Consider the following 17,602-nt stretch of genomic DNA (forward strand, 5'->3'; position numbering starts at 1 on the left):
CTTTACATTCGTTTTTTGTGGCCAAAGAAAAAAAGGTGCTCACGACATGACGTGTCTCTGTGTGCCACGGACTATCAAGCAAAGCTGGGCCTCACCCCGTCTGCCCCTCTAGTCCTTCTCTTCCCCTTCTCTCTGGGCCCGTGTTTGCTTTTGTTCTCATCTCCAGCCCGACTGACTCACAATGATGATCTTGACCAAGCGCAGGGGAAGTTCAAGGTTGCTCGGTAAATTGCCTCAAAGCAATCAGCCCTGTCTCTTTGCGCTAACAGTGTGAGCTCTCTGTCCCTGTCGCCGTCTCTCCGTCTCTCCTTTTTTTTTGTCTCTCCTTCTCCATCTCTGTGTTTACCAGGAAGGGGGGGACTTGGGTGGGGTGGGTGCATTGCCATTGGCAGCAGGAGGGGGGAGAAGAGCTGCTTTGAAGTCTTGGCTCTGACCGGCAGCTGAGTGAGGGCTGGGGACTTGAAAGCGTCACTGGCTGGGTGACATTTCAGCACAGACCAGCGTGACCCAGCTGTGTGTGTTCGGTGTGTGTGTGTGTGTGTGTGTGTGTGTGCGTGTGCGTGGACAAAAGAGTGTCTCGTCCTCGTGGCTTCAGCTGTCCTCGAGGACTGCAGGCTGCTGGGGGCTATTTGCCTCTGCACCAAGGGGATCACCTTTCATTGCATGAAAAAACAGAATCACCCCCTCAGCCTCGATCCATTCACTCAACACTGTATTGCCACTGGAATGCAGCACCACAGCTGATGTCCCTGGTATAAATACAGTCAATAACCAGATCCATTACACAGATATTCTACGAAACACGGGCGCGTAAACATTTTTGGTGAATTTCAGAACACACGCACGGACACACAGGGCTCAAGGACAGCCTCCTGTGGGTCAACTGCTCTTTCCAGCCCGGTGTGTCTGAGTAGCTTTCTTCTGATGGCTTTACACACATGAAAGACTTCACTTTAATGTGTCACACCGAACCCCACACGCTCAGCCAAACATCAAAGTCCGCCTGTGGCCTGTAGCCGGCCCAATGTCTTCATCTCCCAGTCGACGGTGTGTGTGTGTGTGTCTGTGCGTGTGTGTGTGTGTGTGTGTGTGTGTGTGTGTGTGTGTGTGTGTGTGTGTGTGTGTGTGTGTGTGTGTGTGTGTGTGTGAGCGCCTTTCTGTCTGTTCCGTAAACGCTGTAAACAGGTGTTAACATGTCAGCCCACAAGATGCCACATGCCGCTGTGTCATGATCTCCTGAACAGCTGTCCCCCGCCATTGTGTGTGTGAGTGTGTGTGTGTGTGTAAGAGAATGTTTTTACTGTAAAGGTTATGAATGAATGCAAGAGGAGCTCTAGCCCTGGATTTTGTGCAAAGCCAAGGTCAAGCTAAGCCAAAAAGCCAATATTCAAGGAGGCAGCGAGGGATTTTCACAAAATCTCATGGAGTGGCACCTGGGTGGAGCTGTAGAATCCCATTGTCTTTTTTTAAAAATTTTTCATCCTGATATGTTTGTAATGTTCCAGTGTTTGGGTCCATTGCGCGATATAAACCTCAACAACACGCTCTGCTGCTCACTGTGAATTTTACAGATGAGATATTAACGGATATTTTTCATGAATATTGGCCTTGAAAAGGTCAGGAAAGTATCTGGCGAAACATTCGAGAAATCTTCCAGACTTCAGTGAATTTCTGAAAGCAGCTAAAAAGCCTCCATTAGCAGCTGTATATGTACTGACAAACAGCACAAGAAGGAATCTCTTCCCTCTCTCTTTGTCCGTCTCTCTGGATTAAACAAGCAGCTAAAAATAGCTTTTTAATGTCAATGTGAATGTCTGTCCTCAGGTGGAGATTGAGAAACTGGACTACCTTCACTACCTGCCTCTGTTCTTTGACGGCTTGTGCGAGACGGCTCATCCGTACGAGTTCTTCGCCCGCCAGGGCGTCCATGACATGCTGGAGCACGGAGGCCCCAAGATCCAGCCGGTGGTTCCCCAGCTCATCATCCCCATCAAGAGTAAGTCTGGGAAGGTGTCTGCACTCATGGTTTACCAATCACACACATCACGGCTCCTTTCCCAAGTGGCCCTGTGTGTGTGCGTGTCTCTGTGTGTGTGTCTGTGTGTGTGTGTGTGTGTGTGTTGATTGTCATTTAACATTCACTGACAGAAAAACGTGCAGTTATCTCAACACTTAAGAAATACGAGGAAAAGAATAAAAAAACAGAGATGGAAATTGTGCTTTTGAAATATGCAGCACTGTGATTTTTTTTTCAGTGTGGAAATATGTTAAATAATCCTCCAGAGTCATTGCTATAATTTTAAGCAGTTAAGATACAGCAACTATTTAATTAACGTCGGCAGAAGGACGGCTCGGCTCTCTTCTTCATTTGTATTAATTCGGCAAAGCCCTCCCTAAGTAAACATTGTTATTTCATGAGTGATTGACAGTCAATTAATCTGCTCAGTTACAGTTTAATTGCCGTCCCCATAAATATCTTTCCATGTCATTATTACATTATTCACTATTTTGATGACAGCATCATTACATTTTGATTGGTGTTTGCTGACGAATCCCGGCACCAGACGGCATTCCCAGTAGCTGATGGTGTAACTAGCTGCATATTTAAATAAATTAGAATAGCACAAACAGGATGTGGGCACAAATGTAGTCTAGTTGCCGGAAAAAAAAACAGATCTCAACATAAGGTATCACAAATATTTACCTTCTTCTTTTCTTTAAATCAAGTAGCTAATTGTTATTTAAATATCATTAACAGCATCTTCATCTATATCCAAAAGTTAATAACACATTTTTAAATAATTACACACAATGGCACTTTCAGAGCACTCTCAGGCAACGCTACAGAGGAGTGTAACCAAAATAGAACGACATGCTTGGCCAGGAATAGACTCACCTGTCTTCCACGCTCGTGCTACAACAGATTCTAACATTACCATACGACCAGTCCTGTGACAAGCCCTAATTTGGTTTCTCAGTCATACTGTTCCTATTATTACATTAAACCTCAGGGCGAAGCGTCCTTGCCTTTCGTGTTTGCCGGAAGAGGGCAGCTCTAAAAGCATGCCTGATAATCTGCCATGAATGCGGTGACGTGCCACATTTAACTGTGTCATCGAGTTGGGCCTCCTTACCTTTTTCCGTACTGACACTTTTACACACACACACTCGCACACACGCTCACACAACTTGGCAGATGGAGGTGGGCGGAAAGGTCACATCGCAAGGGGAAGTGTTGGACGACTTCAAAAATAGACATGAGAATTTACGGTAATGCGGATGGGAAAGGTTTCTTGTGTGGTGGACAACCGGAGGATCAAAGTACAGGGAAGTCACAGGAGTGTTTTTGTGACTTATGTTGGAAAATGTCTACACACACACACACACACAAACACACACACACACACCTACACACGTGCCTTTTGTTTGGCGCAGCTGCCAAGATGAGTGTCAGTTTCAAAGGGGGAGCCTTTAAGTGGCGCCCTGTGAGCCTGAGACAGTGTTCAAGTCATGGACAGTTGGCCAGTCGTGTGTGTGTGTCTCATGTTTATGCGTTTGTGTGTGTGTGTGTGTGTGTGTTTCTGTGTGTGTGTGTATTGGACGTATGTGGAGGCAGAGTGGCGTGACGGCCAACACCAGGCAGGGCTGTTGGAAACACAGAGACATAGTGAAGGACTGACCCTGGCACAGTCTGTCACCGCTCCTAGTGTGGCACTGAGTCACACAGCAAGGTCGTCACCGCACAGCTTATACACTGACACATCTAGTTTGTCCTGCATGTAACTGATTTCTGGTTTAGTTCTTGACATTATTATCTAGATTTTTAAGAAATTATTTAGTAAAAGTAACACATCACCATCTTTTAAAAGATTGTTCAAAGAACCGGTGTGTACAATTTTTGAGATCTATTATAAAGAATTATATAACCACTCTAGACTAAGATCAGTTGAGCTGTCGTTACCTTAGACTGAGTCCTTCATACCCACACAGGTAGAGGGTCCTCTTCCACAGACCCCACCATGCTATACCCCCATGTTCTACAGTGGCCCAGAGCAGACAAACCAAACACTGGCTCTTACAAGGGCCCAACATGTTTTTATGTTGTCTGAACACCATCGGTTCTCTCTCCTAAAGGGCGTAGTGAGGGAAATTCAGTCCGTTGCAGTCTCTGACATCACAGCTAGATGTCATTAAATCCTACTCACTGGTTCTTTAAATATTTGGATAGCCTAACTTGTAATTTAGCCTCTATCAAGAGGCACCCACTTCACACACTGCTAAACATTATACAGAGAGTGACTGGGCCACTCGCTAACTTTAGGCTTTAATTTACAAACTCAAACCTCTCAACGGTTTTGGTCGTTTGCCTTCGGGAGGCCAGACCAAAGGTGATGGTTTTGCTCCCCATGAAAACACACACTTCTCACTGATAATGGAATTTTAAATGGCCTGCTCCTTATTAACTTTTTGGTTTATTAAAAATCAGGCCCGTTTCACCGTCCACGAGGCAGAGCCACCAGTCCGTGTCTCCGTTGCAGATTAATTACTTTTCTATGGAGCACGGAAGAAGAAGGGATGAGAGAAAAGTGGAAGGAAGTAAAACGCCGTCTGCAGTTTAAAATGGCAAGATATATATTTTTCCCCTCTGACGTTAATACATCTTCAATGTGGCTGGCAGGCTCTTATCTGCAGAGCGACTGAGTCATGTCAGGCCCTGGTGAATTTTGATGATGACTGCAGGTCACCCAATGAGAATACACAATGAAGGAGGCTCCGTCTGACATTATACTTGAACGCTGTGTCCTCACTGACTTAAACGCTGAACTCTTTCACATACTGTATATTGGGTTCCCATCACACCTCACCAGAGAAACTCTAGGTGAAGAAAAGAGGACAAAACAAGAGAATAAAAGATCTGGATTAAATTTTTATGTTGATTGTAAATAAAATTTGAAATGTGTTGAAAGAAAGGAAGAAGAATATTACATCGTTGTGCTTCTGGCATAAACGGTATGTCCAGATGGACGTCTTGTTCTTCACTTTGTCCCATCGTTCAGAAATTAAGCCAAAAAGTAATTGACGTAAATGCCGCCATCTTGTTCCTTGCCGTCATTTGGAGCCAGAATCTGTGCCGCAGCAATCGAGGGGTGGAGCCACAGTATCCAGGTCCCACCAGCACATGTGGTCGACCAATCGCAAGTCGGTCTCAGCTATCAATCATGACATTTCTCCCCAATTATGTTGCATCAAATAACTAATAAAAACCTAATTTAGTGATAAAACTTCAACATACATCCTTCTGATGAAAACATTTATTTAATGTGGACTTTATAGTTTGTTCCTTGTCTCATCTGCTAACATGGAGGAAGTTGGGTTTATGACAATATTGCAGCCAACCACAAGGGGGGCAATTGAGATGATGTGGCTTCACTTTTGGGAGCTGTCATGGCGTCCATATTTATATACCGCTGATTGGTTCTAATAAATTCTAAAGAGTGTTTTCCCTGTGTTGGAAGTGACCACTGCAACAATAATAATATCAATAAAAGCTATAATAATAATAATAGTAAAACAGCTGAGTGTGCAGGATGAGAATAGTGAATGGCTTTATATGAAATACTGACATTTTGTTACGGAGCACAACCAAAAAGATTCAGGATCCTGGTGACTTAAAGAGGAAGGGTAAACTGTTACTGAAATGCTGGGGTCTGGGTTTTTCCGTTGTCTTTAAATAGGGAGGAGGATTCCGAGCCATGTCTCCACTGAGCCTCGTTGATTGGCATAACATTTGTTCAGCTTTGAGCCAAAATGAGAATTTCATTACAAGGAGATCCTCAGTCACGGCACTGCAAGGGAACATCTTCCTCTGATCTGAAAAGTATATTTATACTCCGAGCGAGAACAATTCACTGCTAAAATCTCCCGACGTGTCTCCCTACCTCTGACATTTCAAGGGAACTAGAATACAAGGTCAGCCTTGTTTTATTTTCACACTGAATACGAAACAGTTCCTAGCACGAATAGACGATTGCTTTATTCAGATTTGTCTCAACACAGGGTTTTTTTAACCAGCATTAATACATCAGGTCCTCAGCTACCTTCTCCCCCTCTCTTTTAATTTTTCTCTTTTCTTTTTTTTCAGCCAGGCGAGAGTGCCAATGAATAATTGAACAGTCTCGCGGTCCAAATGTCACAACAGGGAAAATTGTTTGCGCTGGCTGGTAATTAGAATTTCATTGTTTGTTATGTAGGTTTGAAATTCCTGTCATTCCACATTCCACCTTATCTGGGTGATGGCAGATACATCGCCGCGCTCGTCTGTCTGCGGAGACACTGGGGCAGAGATGGAGAGATGGCACGGAGCACAATGCATTCGCTCATTCAGCATCATCTGGTCCTCGCTATAGGCCTCACCCACACTCGCATACACTTACACCATCACTGACACAGACAAAGACACGTCTATTGGGGAAGCTCTCAAATGCTGAAATGGACAATGGACCTAGTTCACTTCACAATTTTCTCTCACGTATTCAACAAATCAAATCCTCCCATACGTACCAGCTCAAATCTAATGTTTTATTCCTTCGACCTATCAGCTTCCTGATCTTTATAAAGGCTTTTTTTTTTTGCTCTGTTGTGTAAATTAAATGTTTAGCAATGGACGTCTTGGAATGCAAGACAAATGTCAGAAGAGATTCGGACAATAAAGTGTGATGTAATCTAATGTAATGTAATCTAATCAAACCTTTTCCCGGCAGGGGGGTTGTATTTTTTCTACAACGACTGCATCGAATTCACAGAGCCTCCATCACGAGAATGAAAGGGAGAGGTGTTGTGTTGATGTTCCATTTGGTGCAAACAATGGCCATTAGGAATAACCGTATCTCAAGAGTCTTCTACGTATAACTTCATATTTCACTTCTACTACTGCTGCTGCTGCCATGTTCACCACTGCCTTCCCTTATGACTGAAGCTGACATTTAGCCTGATTGCTTCTAATGTGTTTGTTTACGTGCTGTAATTTGTGTGCATGTGCATGTCTGTGTGATTGTGGTTGTTTGTCTGTGCATATGACTGTTGTTAGTGTGTATGTGTGTGGGTGCGTTTGTGACTGTTTTTTTCTATTAGCATATGAGCCGTTTTAACACAGGCGGTGGGGTGGGGGGGGTGTGGGGGGGTTGCATTATGCTGTTCACTGAGCGCTCAAACTGTCACCCGATATTTTAGGGTTGTTGCTCCCTTTTCGTCTCGGTCTTCTCAAGTCAGTTTGAATCTAGTGCTCGGGATGGGAATAGGATGTCATCACGAGAAATACTGATACATTATTTATGTATTAATTGATTTTACTGAGAGGGATTTATCAAGAGCAGAATCACTATAGCTTCGTTTTTGTGCTACGTCCCGAGCTTTCATTAGCACAACGCGTCCTACACCTGCAGCGATAATTTCTGACAAATCAGCAGCCTTGCTTCAGAGTTGCTTGTATTGAACCTGAGGTTTGTCATCACCAACACATTTCATGAGTTTGTTTTTATTCTAATACTGTAGATGTGTCAGTTGGCTGCCATTTGTCCTGTGACAGCTCCATCCCTCTTGCAAAATCAGGTGTCAGGACAGAATGTGACAATTGAAAGAGGGAGAGAAAGCATAAAAATTTAAGTTTGCAACTTTTCTGTAAATTTATATTCCTCAAAGACAAATGTAAAATCTTAGCGCGACAGCTGTTATATTTCTTGTGTCTTTTGATTTCTAGCAAAAACGTTTATTTCAGTTTTTAGTTCCCAAGCTCGTGGTGTCTCTGCCCACTCACCCACTCGAACTGCCTCCTTTGCTTTGACTCTCTGTTTTGAAATGCTTTTTATTTTTTGTCTCTTTTCATTTCTTGTTGTTGTATGCGCTTACTTGCAAAATGGATGCTGTGATGCCATTACGATTCCCTTTTTGTGCGAGTAGGCATCAAATGACAGTTAAAGGTTTCCTAAAGCGAAAGAGCTTTGGTCTGTTTTTCTAAAAAGGAGTGTGCAGCTTTGGACTGACAGCTTGCACAAAGGGAATTAGCAGCACTCACGCCCCCAGAAAAACTACAACATGCGAAAAGAACTTGAAAAAAAAATGTCAGTCTTAGTTGGTAATCACATTTATTTTCTGAGCCTTTGCCCTCTGCCTGTCATGTCTCTTTATCGCTTTCTGACATTTAGTCTTTGTGTTATTTTTCCTACCTTTCCTCTCTCTCTCTCTCTCTCTCTCTCCCTCTCTCCCTCTCTTTCTGTATTTGTCTCTCTTGATCTCTGTAGCCCTCCGTCTCTCCCACCATCATTCCTTTTTGTTCTCTATCAGTGGGAGATGGAGTTAAGTGCAGCTGTAGGCCAAATAGCCCAGTGATTGGCTCTCACTTACCCCTGCCTCCCTAGTGCATTTGAAATCACTGATTGCAGGCAAGCCAGTCTAAATCAAAGCCCAGCTATATAAAGGAAATGGTTTCAAGGGAAAGGGGGGGGGGTTAAGATTGATGTGTATTTTAGCCGCGTGTCTTCTAAACACATTGCATGTACGATATAGTTGCAGACTCTAGAATTGCTCTTCATTTACTGTACCTCCAAGCCTCCGCCTGAGCAAACAGTCTGTGAATCCAGTTTACATCCTATATCTACAAGTTTGAAAACCTCACTGACAGTTTGTCTCACCTCCAGACGCCCTGAACACCAGGAGCCGCCAGGTGATCTGCACCACGCTCAAAGTCCTGCAGCATCTGGTGATGTCTGCAGACATGGTGGGAGAGGCCCTGGTTCCGTACTACCGACAGATCCTTCCCATCCTCAACATCTTCAAGAACGTGAACAGTGAGTTGCAGACTTTCAAATGGTTTGGAGTGTGAATGCTGGGACAGATGGTGTGTCAGCGTGACGCGAGCTCGTCCCTTTGTGTTATAAATCATTTCTGTGCTAGTACTGCCTCTGTGTCAGGGAAGTGACGAACAAGCACGCGTTCACCAGGCTGTGAAAGGCAGTGATAGATATTGACATGTATTTGTACCCTGTGTTGCTGCTGCGGTTTGTACCAGGGGATCCCACAGAGCCGCTCAGTTCTGGAAAGTACAATGCTTAAGCTTTACCTCTCTTTTCGTTTCGCTGGGAATCTTGCAACTTTCAGTAAGAACGCATCCTGTTTTCTATCTTTTCTTTTTTCGTCATGACCAGCAAATGGGCCCATCTCCGGAAACCGTTTTTCTTTCTCTTTCCTCCACTTAAAGATCCATTGGACAGACGTTGTCCTTTCTGCTGTCCGTCAGGCGGAATTGTGCCGGAATGTTGAGGGAAACACTTTGTCCTTGCTCTCTCTGAAAGCCCCCACCTGGGTGGACGTGGGGGAGATTAGCCTCAGATAGACCGGGCTCTTTGTGTGGCTGCGTCAAAGCACTTAGCGTGGTGTGACATGATGTGGGCCCATTCAAGGTTTAGAGACACAACAGAACCCAAACACCGCTCACCACAATCAGTAGGAAGTGGAGAGTGACACTGTCAATCAGTCTCTTAAACACAGGCTTTGACGCGAGGAAGCACAAGGCTTTAGTCTTATAATCAATATCCAATTTGAATCTCTTGTCTATTTAATCCGCTAACATTATCTGTTACTATTTGCTCATGTCTAAAAAAAAGGAGAGAAGGGAGCTGAGAGAGATAGCGGGGGAAAGACAAAGGACGGAAAAGAAAAGCCTGCCTTATTAGCAAATCTCCTCTCTAAATTAGCTGTCAGATCAATCCCCTAAACCGGTTTGAAGCGTGGGTTTCTCCACTGTGGCGCAGGCTCAGCGGTTGGCTGGTGAACCCCACCGGGAGTAGTTTTATCTCCGCGTGGTTGCTACTCTGCATGCCTTTCTACCTGCCCGCCTGCATGTGTGTGTCCTCCACTGGCGAGCATCGATTACACCCGAGCCAACCTCTCACCTGGCAGACGTCCCTCTTATTGACCTCTCACAGAGAGAGCACACTGGGCCAGAGAGGGAAGCACACATCGGCCAAAGCACAGGACTCGATCTGCTTAACAAGCGTGATGCAGCAATTAAAAGGCATCCAGTAGAGTTTCTATCTTTTTAAAGTTTAGTAGGAGCTATTATTAGCCTCTCAGTTTTTCTTTTTTGTGTGTGAAGTTTTTCGGTATGTAAAAGTCCTTCAGAGCTCTTCTACCCCGCAGACCTCGCAGCTCTTGGATCTCGGGAAACACCTCGTCAGTAGTCATGCAGATACTTTCATGTGATATCACGATGCCAAAAATTTGCATCAATGCCCAGTGGTTATTTTGGTAAGCCCTGAGTCAAAGCAGTGGCCGACATTTCCTACACGTGATGTAAGCGATTGACCAATCACGACAGAGTAGGCCAGCTCTTAAAGAGACGGGAGCTAAAACCAAGCGTTTCAGACAGAGGCTGAAAAGAGGAGCTGCAGCGATGAACGAAATGAGGAGAGTGATGCGTTGTCTGAGCATTGGAGCATGGAAACATTTTCAACTAATAACCCAAATTATAATTATGAAGGTGATTATGAGCACAATATGTCTCGTTGAAACTATCTCTGACAAGGTGGTGATAAATTATCAACCTGCGAAACAACATATTGCACTGGAATATCTTTTGAATTCAATAAACAATACAATATGTCTCCTATAATGCTGAATGATGGAGAGACAAAGTTTAACTAATGTACCCGAGTATATTTATAAATTCATGAATAGATAGATGGATTGATGGATAGACAGAAATAATCTTTCCTAATGATATTATTCCTCCATCTGGAGCCATAGTGTTAGATGAGCTGTCAATCCATGTCCTGCACCACCCACTCCGCTCACACATAAGGACTGGGAATAGATGCTTCTCTTTCAGGGACCGAACGCTGTAAACCACAGCTCCGTGTTCCTTCTCTTTTGAAAAGCAAATATTTTCAGGCTGTTGTTCTCACACACTCACTCTCTCGCTCCCTCTGTCTCTTCTGTTCTGTGTGACTTTTTTATAGCAATATCAAAGCTTTCATTGAAGCCCATTTATTTCCTAATATCACTTATACACACCTCCAGTACCAATCCCACGCTCAGTCAGTTGTCTCAATGGGAGCCAGTGTGCTGCCTGTAGCTGACAGACAGGATCATTGTGTTTTATGCACTTGGAGAAACAGAGGATTGTCTTGCAGTGTGTGGTAACATCTCTTTCTGGCACTCCCCCACTGTAACTCCCAGAGCTTGCATGGCATCCCTCTTATCTCCTGAGCCACAACGGGGCCACTGTCCGGTGCATGCCAAGAGTGTGTCTGTGTGTGTGTCCACATTTGTGTACATCTGTCATGAACAGATCTGTTGTGTCCCGACCAGTATGCAGCTGTTGGATTCAGTATCGATGAAGGCCCCAGCGTTCTGTCTCAGTCTCTCCGCTCGCTGTTGTGCAGGTCTGCCAGCCTTGGAAGCATAATGCTCTACCAGATGTCTAATGCAGGCTCACATACACGCACAGGCACACATATCACACAGTGTCCCAGCCGAGGCTACACAACCTGACTCTGTCCCTGTCTCCCTAGCTGTTTGAGCTGCGAATCAATAGGCTGACAGCCACTGCTGTAGGGTCAGAGCTACAGTTAGATATCACCAGCATCTCATCATGGGACAGATCCCCTAGGCTGTGTTCACACACTCCTGCTGTGTCGCTCCCACTCGGAGACAAGGTTGCGACCTGTTAAATGGGTCTGTATACAGGCCTTATCTGAGACATTTTTCCCGGGTCAGCGCTGGGACTTAGCAGCCATCTCCAAAACGGACCCCTGGGTGTCCCTTCACTCACACATGCTGCAGCTTCTCTGGGACACAGGCCTCTGATGAACGAGTGGTTCCGTTGTTCAGTGAGAAAAATACAAAAATAACTGTTCACCTTTAAGCAGCCGACTGTCATTTTTTTACCAATGACAGAGTAATGTGTCATTTTGAAGAGCGCAGTAATGAGCAATCACATAGTATCAACGTCCTTGATGTCCCCCTGTGCTTCCTGAATCAGCTCTTTTAGCCTTTGTTTGCTTTGTGCCTTTTGCCAATCAGCTGTGTGTGAGTGTGTGTTTGTGTGTGTGTGTGTGTGTGTGAGCGAGACAATGCTGAGGATAGTGTAAGAATTCCTCCGATGTGATTTGCACGGCTCTCTTGTTTGCTTGCTGTGATGAATCTTATCCCTAATGAAATGCAACAACGTTCCTTATGAGGCAGAGATGTGCTCCCTCATCCAGCAAATTCCTCTTCTCAGCTCGACGGAAGGAAGGAACTCATCTACTGTACGTTACCGGAGGAAGAGAGAGAGAGAGACAGAGACTTTGTGGAATTTTTCAAGGCAGCAGAGCAAACACAGAAAGTATTCTGGGGACTTCAATAGGGATCTAATGGGTGCCAACACGGAACTGATTTAGTTCGCGAGATGAGCGACCACAGACTGTAAATGAAGATGGACAATGAATTATCACTTCCTCTTACTATCTAGAAATGAAGCCTAAATATCCTGGATGCCATCTTGCTCTGATGGTGTCTATGTCCCATCTGCTAACATGGAGGAGGTGGGGTTAATGACCTTTACTGCTCCTAACCACCAGTGGCTATAGACACAATTGAGCTTCACTTTATGTGAGCGACCCACATCAAACACAAATTCTTCCCTCGTTGTCTCTTTCTTCAGTGTTTCCACTATCAGTTACATTCCTTCAGTTATGCTGTTGCTTTAAATAAAACTGAATGGATTCTACAAAGTGACATGATTCAGATTTTAAACACTTATAAAGGACATGAGTTTGTGACATAATGTTGAAATATCAGATACAGTAAAGAGATAAAGAGCTGAGACAAGGGCTCTTCTTAAATAGTTTCCCAGAGAGCCAAAACAATACTTTTTTGAGACCACTACTGATATCGCTGCTTGAGAATACAAAGAATCTCTTGAAAGTATGTTTAATTTAAACTGTAACAATCAAATTGTTTTAATCAAAACGACTTTTAGGGTAGGCCTTAACTAAATAATAAAAATGATACAACTATGCTGTAGTTTACTGGCAAACTAATACAATATAACTGATGTGGTTGTGCTCTCAGTACACAGCACGCAGTGTTCAGTGCACTATAAACATCTCAAAACACAATTTGCTGAGAAAGGATTTGGTTGCAAAAACATTTTTAGCGTCACTATTTAAAGGAGAACACAAGTGAAGCATAAATGTCCGAGGACAATATAAGGCAGGGTTTGTCAGGACTTGTTCTGCTGCTACATGACTGTGTATTGTGCGTGAGTGTTGTTGATGTTTGCCTGGAGGGCTCCTCTGGTATTAATTCCAGCCTGCAGGGTAGCATTGTTGTTGTTGTCCGGAAGATTTTCTCCGCTTTTTTCCACGAGGTGTGGGTCTTTAAACTCCTATTCATCACTGACAAACCCTCGCTTTCACACACATACACACACTCATACATGCAGTATATTACACATATACACACACACACACACACACGCACACACACACACACACACACACACACACACACACACACACACACAAACACACTGCGCTGATCTGGTTCATTTGGCCTCTTTTATCTTCCTGCTAGGAATGTGGCCAGCTATGATAAGGTCCCACGCACATGCATTGCTGAGCACAAACACACACACACACACACACACACACACACACACACACACACACACAAACAGGGGTTGCGATAGTGGCTCTCTGTCTTCCTTTCCTCGGCGACTGGTGAGGTTTTTGTGTTGGTGACAGATGAAGTGCTGTGGCCGGCCTTTCTGTCTTCCCCCTTGGGCATGGTTTATTTGAGCATCACATGACACACATGCACACACACACACGCACACATTGCTCACGCTGGACGTCTTCATGAATACAGTGCGTATCAGTAGCAGCCCCTGCTGATAGCTGGAATGGAAATAAACAGGAAGAGCTGGCTGACCTGGTAACCTCTGTCAGAGGGAAGGACAGGGAGGAACAAGGAGGCAAGGACACTCCATCAACCGTGCAACCAAATCATGTACATGTTACTGCCATGCTATGAAATGGTTATCATAAAGACACGTACACACACACACACACACACATACACACACACACACACAGGCAGATCAAATCCAAAGCATTTTCCCCTCATTTCATTTTAATCTGACAGAAGGCCAAGCGTATGCCAGTGTACTCAGCCACCTGTGCTGTTGTCCATACAACATAATGCTCTCTCTTTTTGCCAGACTGCTGCACTGTTGCATATACGTATGATGTGAAAGTTAATTCCTGGGGATCCCATTCACAAACATTAGCTTTATTTAATGACCTTTTCCAGCTGCCATTGTGAAAAATTAGTTCACTGCCATGCTTTCACTGTGGACATAGCGACACATAAGAGAGGGCCGTGCGCCCCACCCACACCCACCCACTCCACACACATACAAAACACACACGCAGACACACAAAAACCTGTGGCCCCCATGTAATCCATCATCCTCACAGACACACGGAGCCCCTTGTCCCTGCGGACGACAGAACACACACCTCATCCTCTGCCCCCGTCTCCTCCTCCATGCACCTCTCTCCAATAGGAGATATCTATCTATCAAGCAATCACAGTTTGCCAAGACCCCTCTGCCATTAAAGTACAAGAGTAAGAGAAACGGAGAGAGAGAGAAGAGGGATGGAAGGAGAGATAGCACGAGTGAGGCAGAGATGAAATCCAGGTAATGCCGAGCTCTTCTGTTCTTACCTGCTCTACCATTAGCATGCTTCACAGCACATAATGACTTTTTTTCTCCTCTCCTGAAGCTTAAGAAAAGACAGTTGAGGGAAATAGAGGAAATATATTTTTATATTAACGCGGCCCCCTCCTCCTCCTCCTCCTCCTCCTTCTCCTCCTCCCCAACTCCCCTATCTCTCTCCCCACTCCCATACACCTTCCGCCTGCGGATATGCCCACCTGCCTCTGTTAATTTCTATTGTCAGCAGGTCTGACTCAAAGCAGCCAATCAGGTGCGAGTGTGAGCCCCTGGGCCTGCAGTCGCTCTGCGGCTCCAATTTAAAGGTCAGCTGATAAGCAGCCAGATTCATGCATAAACGGGGCTGTTCTGCATGCAGACAGACAGATCGGTCCAAGAAAACACACACACACACACACACACACACACATATTCACTCACAAAGATATACACACCTTCCACTTGGTCTGAGATTAAACCTCTCAAACTTTTTACTTTGCAGACTGTGATGGACACATTTCACTTTTTCCTTTTTCCAGCTGGTGTCTCTATTGTTCCCTCAGGTTAGATGATGTACTTTTTACGCATTGCCCGGGAGAGGCCCCCCCAGGAAGAGCTCGGCTTTGTGTTTGTTGATTCGTTCATTAATTCTTACATAGCGCCTTCTGCAATGTGAAGCACTTAGGGGAATTATGGGATCCACTCTTTAAATGGCACAGATCCTTTAAGCTGGCAGTGTTCAAAATTAAATAGAATTTGGCTTCTTTGCACAGTGTGCAGCTTTAGCACAGCACCACTTTGCTTGCTGTAGTCCGGGGAGCCTGGCCAAGAGTACTTCAATCCTCCTCCCTTCCCATGGTATGATTTAATTGCCTCACTCTGGTTATATCCCAGGCTGTATAAAATGATAGGTGACGCGCCTTCCTCCTCCTCCTCCAGTTATACAAAAATGAAGCCAAAATATCCTGGATATGGACGCCATCATCTTATGCTTTTGAAATCATCTAGAGCCAGAGTCAGCACTGAACGTATTGTGGAGCCATGGCAGCAGTTCCCGCCAATTCTCCCGCTCGACCAATCATCAGTCTCAGCTGTCTATCCTGACTGTGGAGGCAACTTCTGTTGAATAAAGGGCCAAGTCAATTTTGCTTTTGATTTAATTTGGCATCTTCACCGCAGTAGCACAACATGTATGAGCTAAGTGAGAAAGAAACATTGGTGATTTACTCCCGTTGGCTGGGTCACACGTTATCTAACACTGAGTCATGCACCGTCAACGCTTTACTCTGTATTTTGTGGTGGGAAGCACTTCATGTCATCTTGTCCGACTTGTCTTGTCCTGTCCTCGGACAAATGTGTGATGTGAAGATGGTAAAGAATTCTGTGTGTAGGTCGGGGGGGGAATCAGGCATTGGGTGTCAGCTAAAATGGACGATTCACAAAATTACAAAAAACATCATTTAGATAAAATTAGTAGTTTCTTCACTTTTTGAGAGCTGTCAGGTCGTGTATCTTTATTTCTATGGGTCGTATCATTTCCTTAGTAAGTCATTTTAATTTCACATGCCCCACCATATGGCATATAGTAAACAAGTGCACCTTAATTCAAAATAAGGATAGAGCCATTCGTTTTCAGTGCTGTTTTAATTGCGAATCTATCTCAAATTTTGTCAAAGGTTTACTGGAATCTTGGATGCTGATCACATGACACACTTTAAAAGTCAGTGGCATTGTCCTGCATGTCAGAAAGTACCAAAGCGAAGTCCGGTGTTTGCTGTGTATCATGGTGGTTTATATTGGAGAGTTTAGAGAGCTCCAGGTGGTCGGTTACAAATAACATTAAACTTTCTTCTTGGAGAGTCGCAGGTGGCTAATGCTTCTACAAAATGAAAAGAGGTAGAGGTAGTGTCCTCTCCTGCTCAACAGATCGTCAACATGAGTCCAATTACCTCTGGGTTCTGTCCACACATTTCTACACAACCTCTACTCATAGAATCCTAAACACCACAGCATTGGGCTCACTCTATCCCAAAGCCTAAATCATTCAAAGTCATTGATGGACTACAAGTAAGGTAAAGAAAGATAGAGACAGCTTCTAGGTAAAGGTCTCATTTCAGTCTCATCGAATTAAAAGAAAATGATCAATATTTTTGTCTGATTTCAATTAAGGATGGGCCTTTTAGTGAAACCACTCTGAAATAAGATTTCCTCCTACACTGATTGGAACAATTAAGTCTGAAAAAGTGCAAAGACTTCAACAAATCCAACGCAATCTAATTTTTGTAACATGAGTCGATCAGAGAGAACCCAGTAAACAGAAAACTCTTCACCATCCAAACGAGGCCCTGAAATACATCTTACCTTCACAATCTTGTGACAGAAAGGTGTTTATTTGGGCGGAGCCTGGTTGTGTTTGTGCACTAAGTGTTTCTAATAGGTTGTAAATTACCAGCTAAATAAAATTTAGCGAAGAAAACATTGTGAACCAATTCACAAACAAAACAAGCAAAGAACCAGGCAGCTACAACAACTTCTGTGATAGATTTTACTCAAGACCAAAACAATCGTACACATTACTCAGTGTGCATTTTAATAAACAGATTGTTTATTTGTCAAGTTGTGTGTGCGCAGAGTTTCCATCTAAAAGCAATGTAGCACTGCCCCCCCTCCCCCATTTTGAAATGCTAATAGTCCTTGTTTACCTGAAATGTGCACTTTATAATTTTTTTTTTTTGTATCGCCCTGTTTGCCAATGTTGTTTTTCAATAAAATAAAACATTTGCATAAGGCAAGCCAATTCACTTTTCCATGTTCATAAGAGCATTAAAACGAAAAAAAAAAATT

General features: G+C 44.1%; 1 protein-coding gene across 1 annotated transcript in view; it reads left to right on the forward strand.

Moving 5' to 3' along the window:
* pacrg (PARK2 co-regulated) overlaps nucleotides 1-17,602 on the forward strand; it is a 117,970-nt gene that overhangs the window by 49,228 nt on the left and 51,140 nt on the right. Inside the window, exons 4-5 of the mRNA XM_053434849.1 lie at nucleotides 1,825-1,996; nucleotides 8,694-8,843. Of these exons, the coding sequence (XP_053290824.1) occupies nucleotides 1,825-1,996; nucleotides 8,694-8,843 (322 nt within the window). The remainder of the gene's footprint in view (nucleotides 1-1,824; nucleotides 1,997-8,693; nucleotides 8,844-17,602) is intronic.

The sequence above is a fragment of the Pleuronectes platessa genome, chromosome 11 (genome assembly GCF_947347685.1).
Source record: "Pleuronectes platessa chromosome 11, fPlePla1.1, whole genome shotgun sequence".
NCBI classification, from domain to species: Eukaryota; Metazoa; Chordata; class Actinopteri; order Pleuronectiformes; family Pleuronectidae; genus Pleuronectes; species Pleuronectes platessa.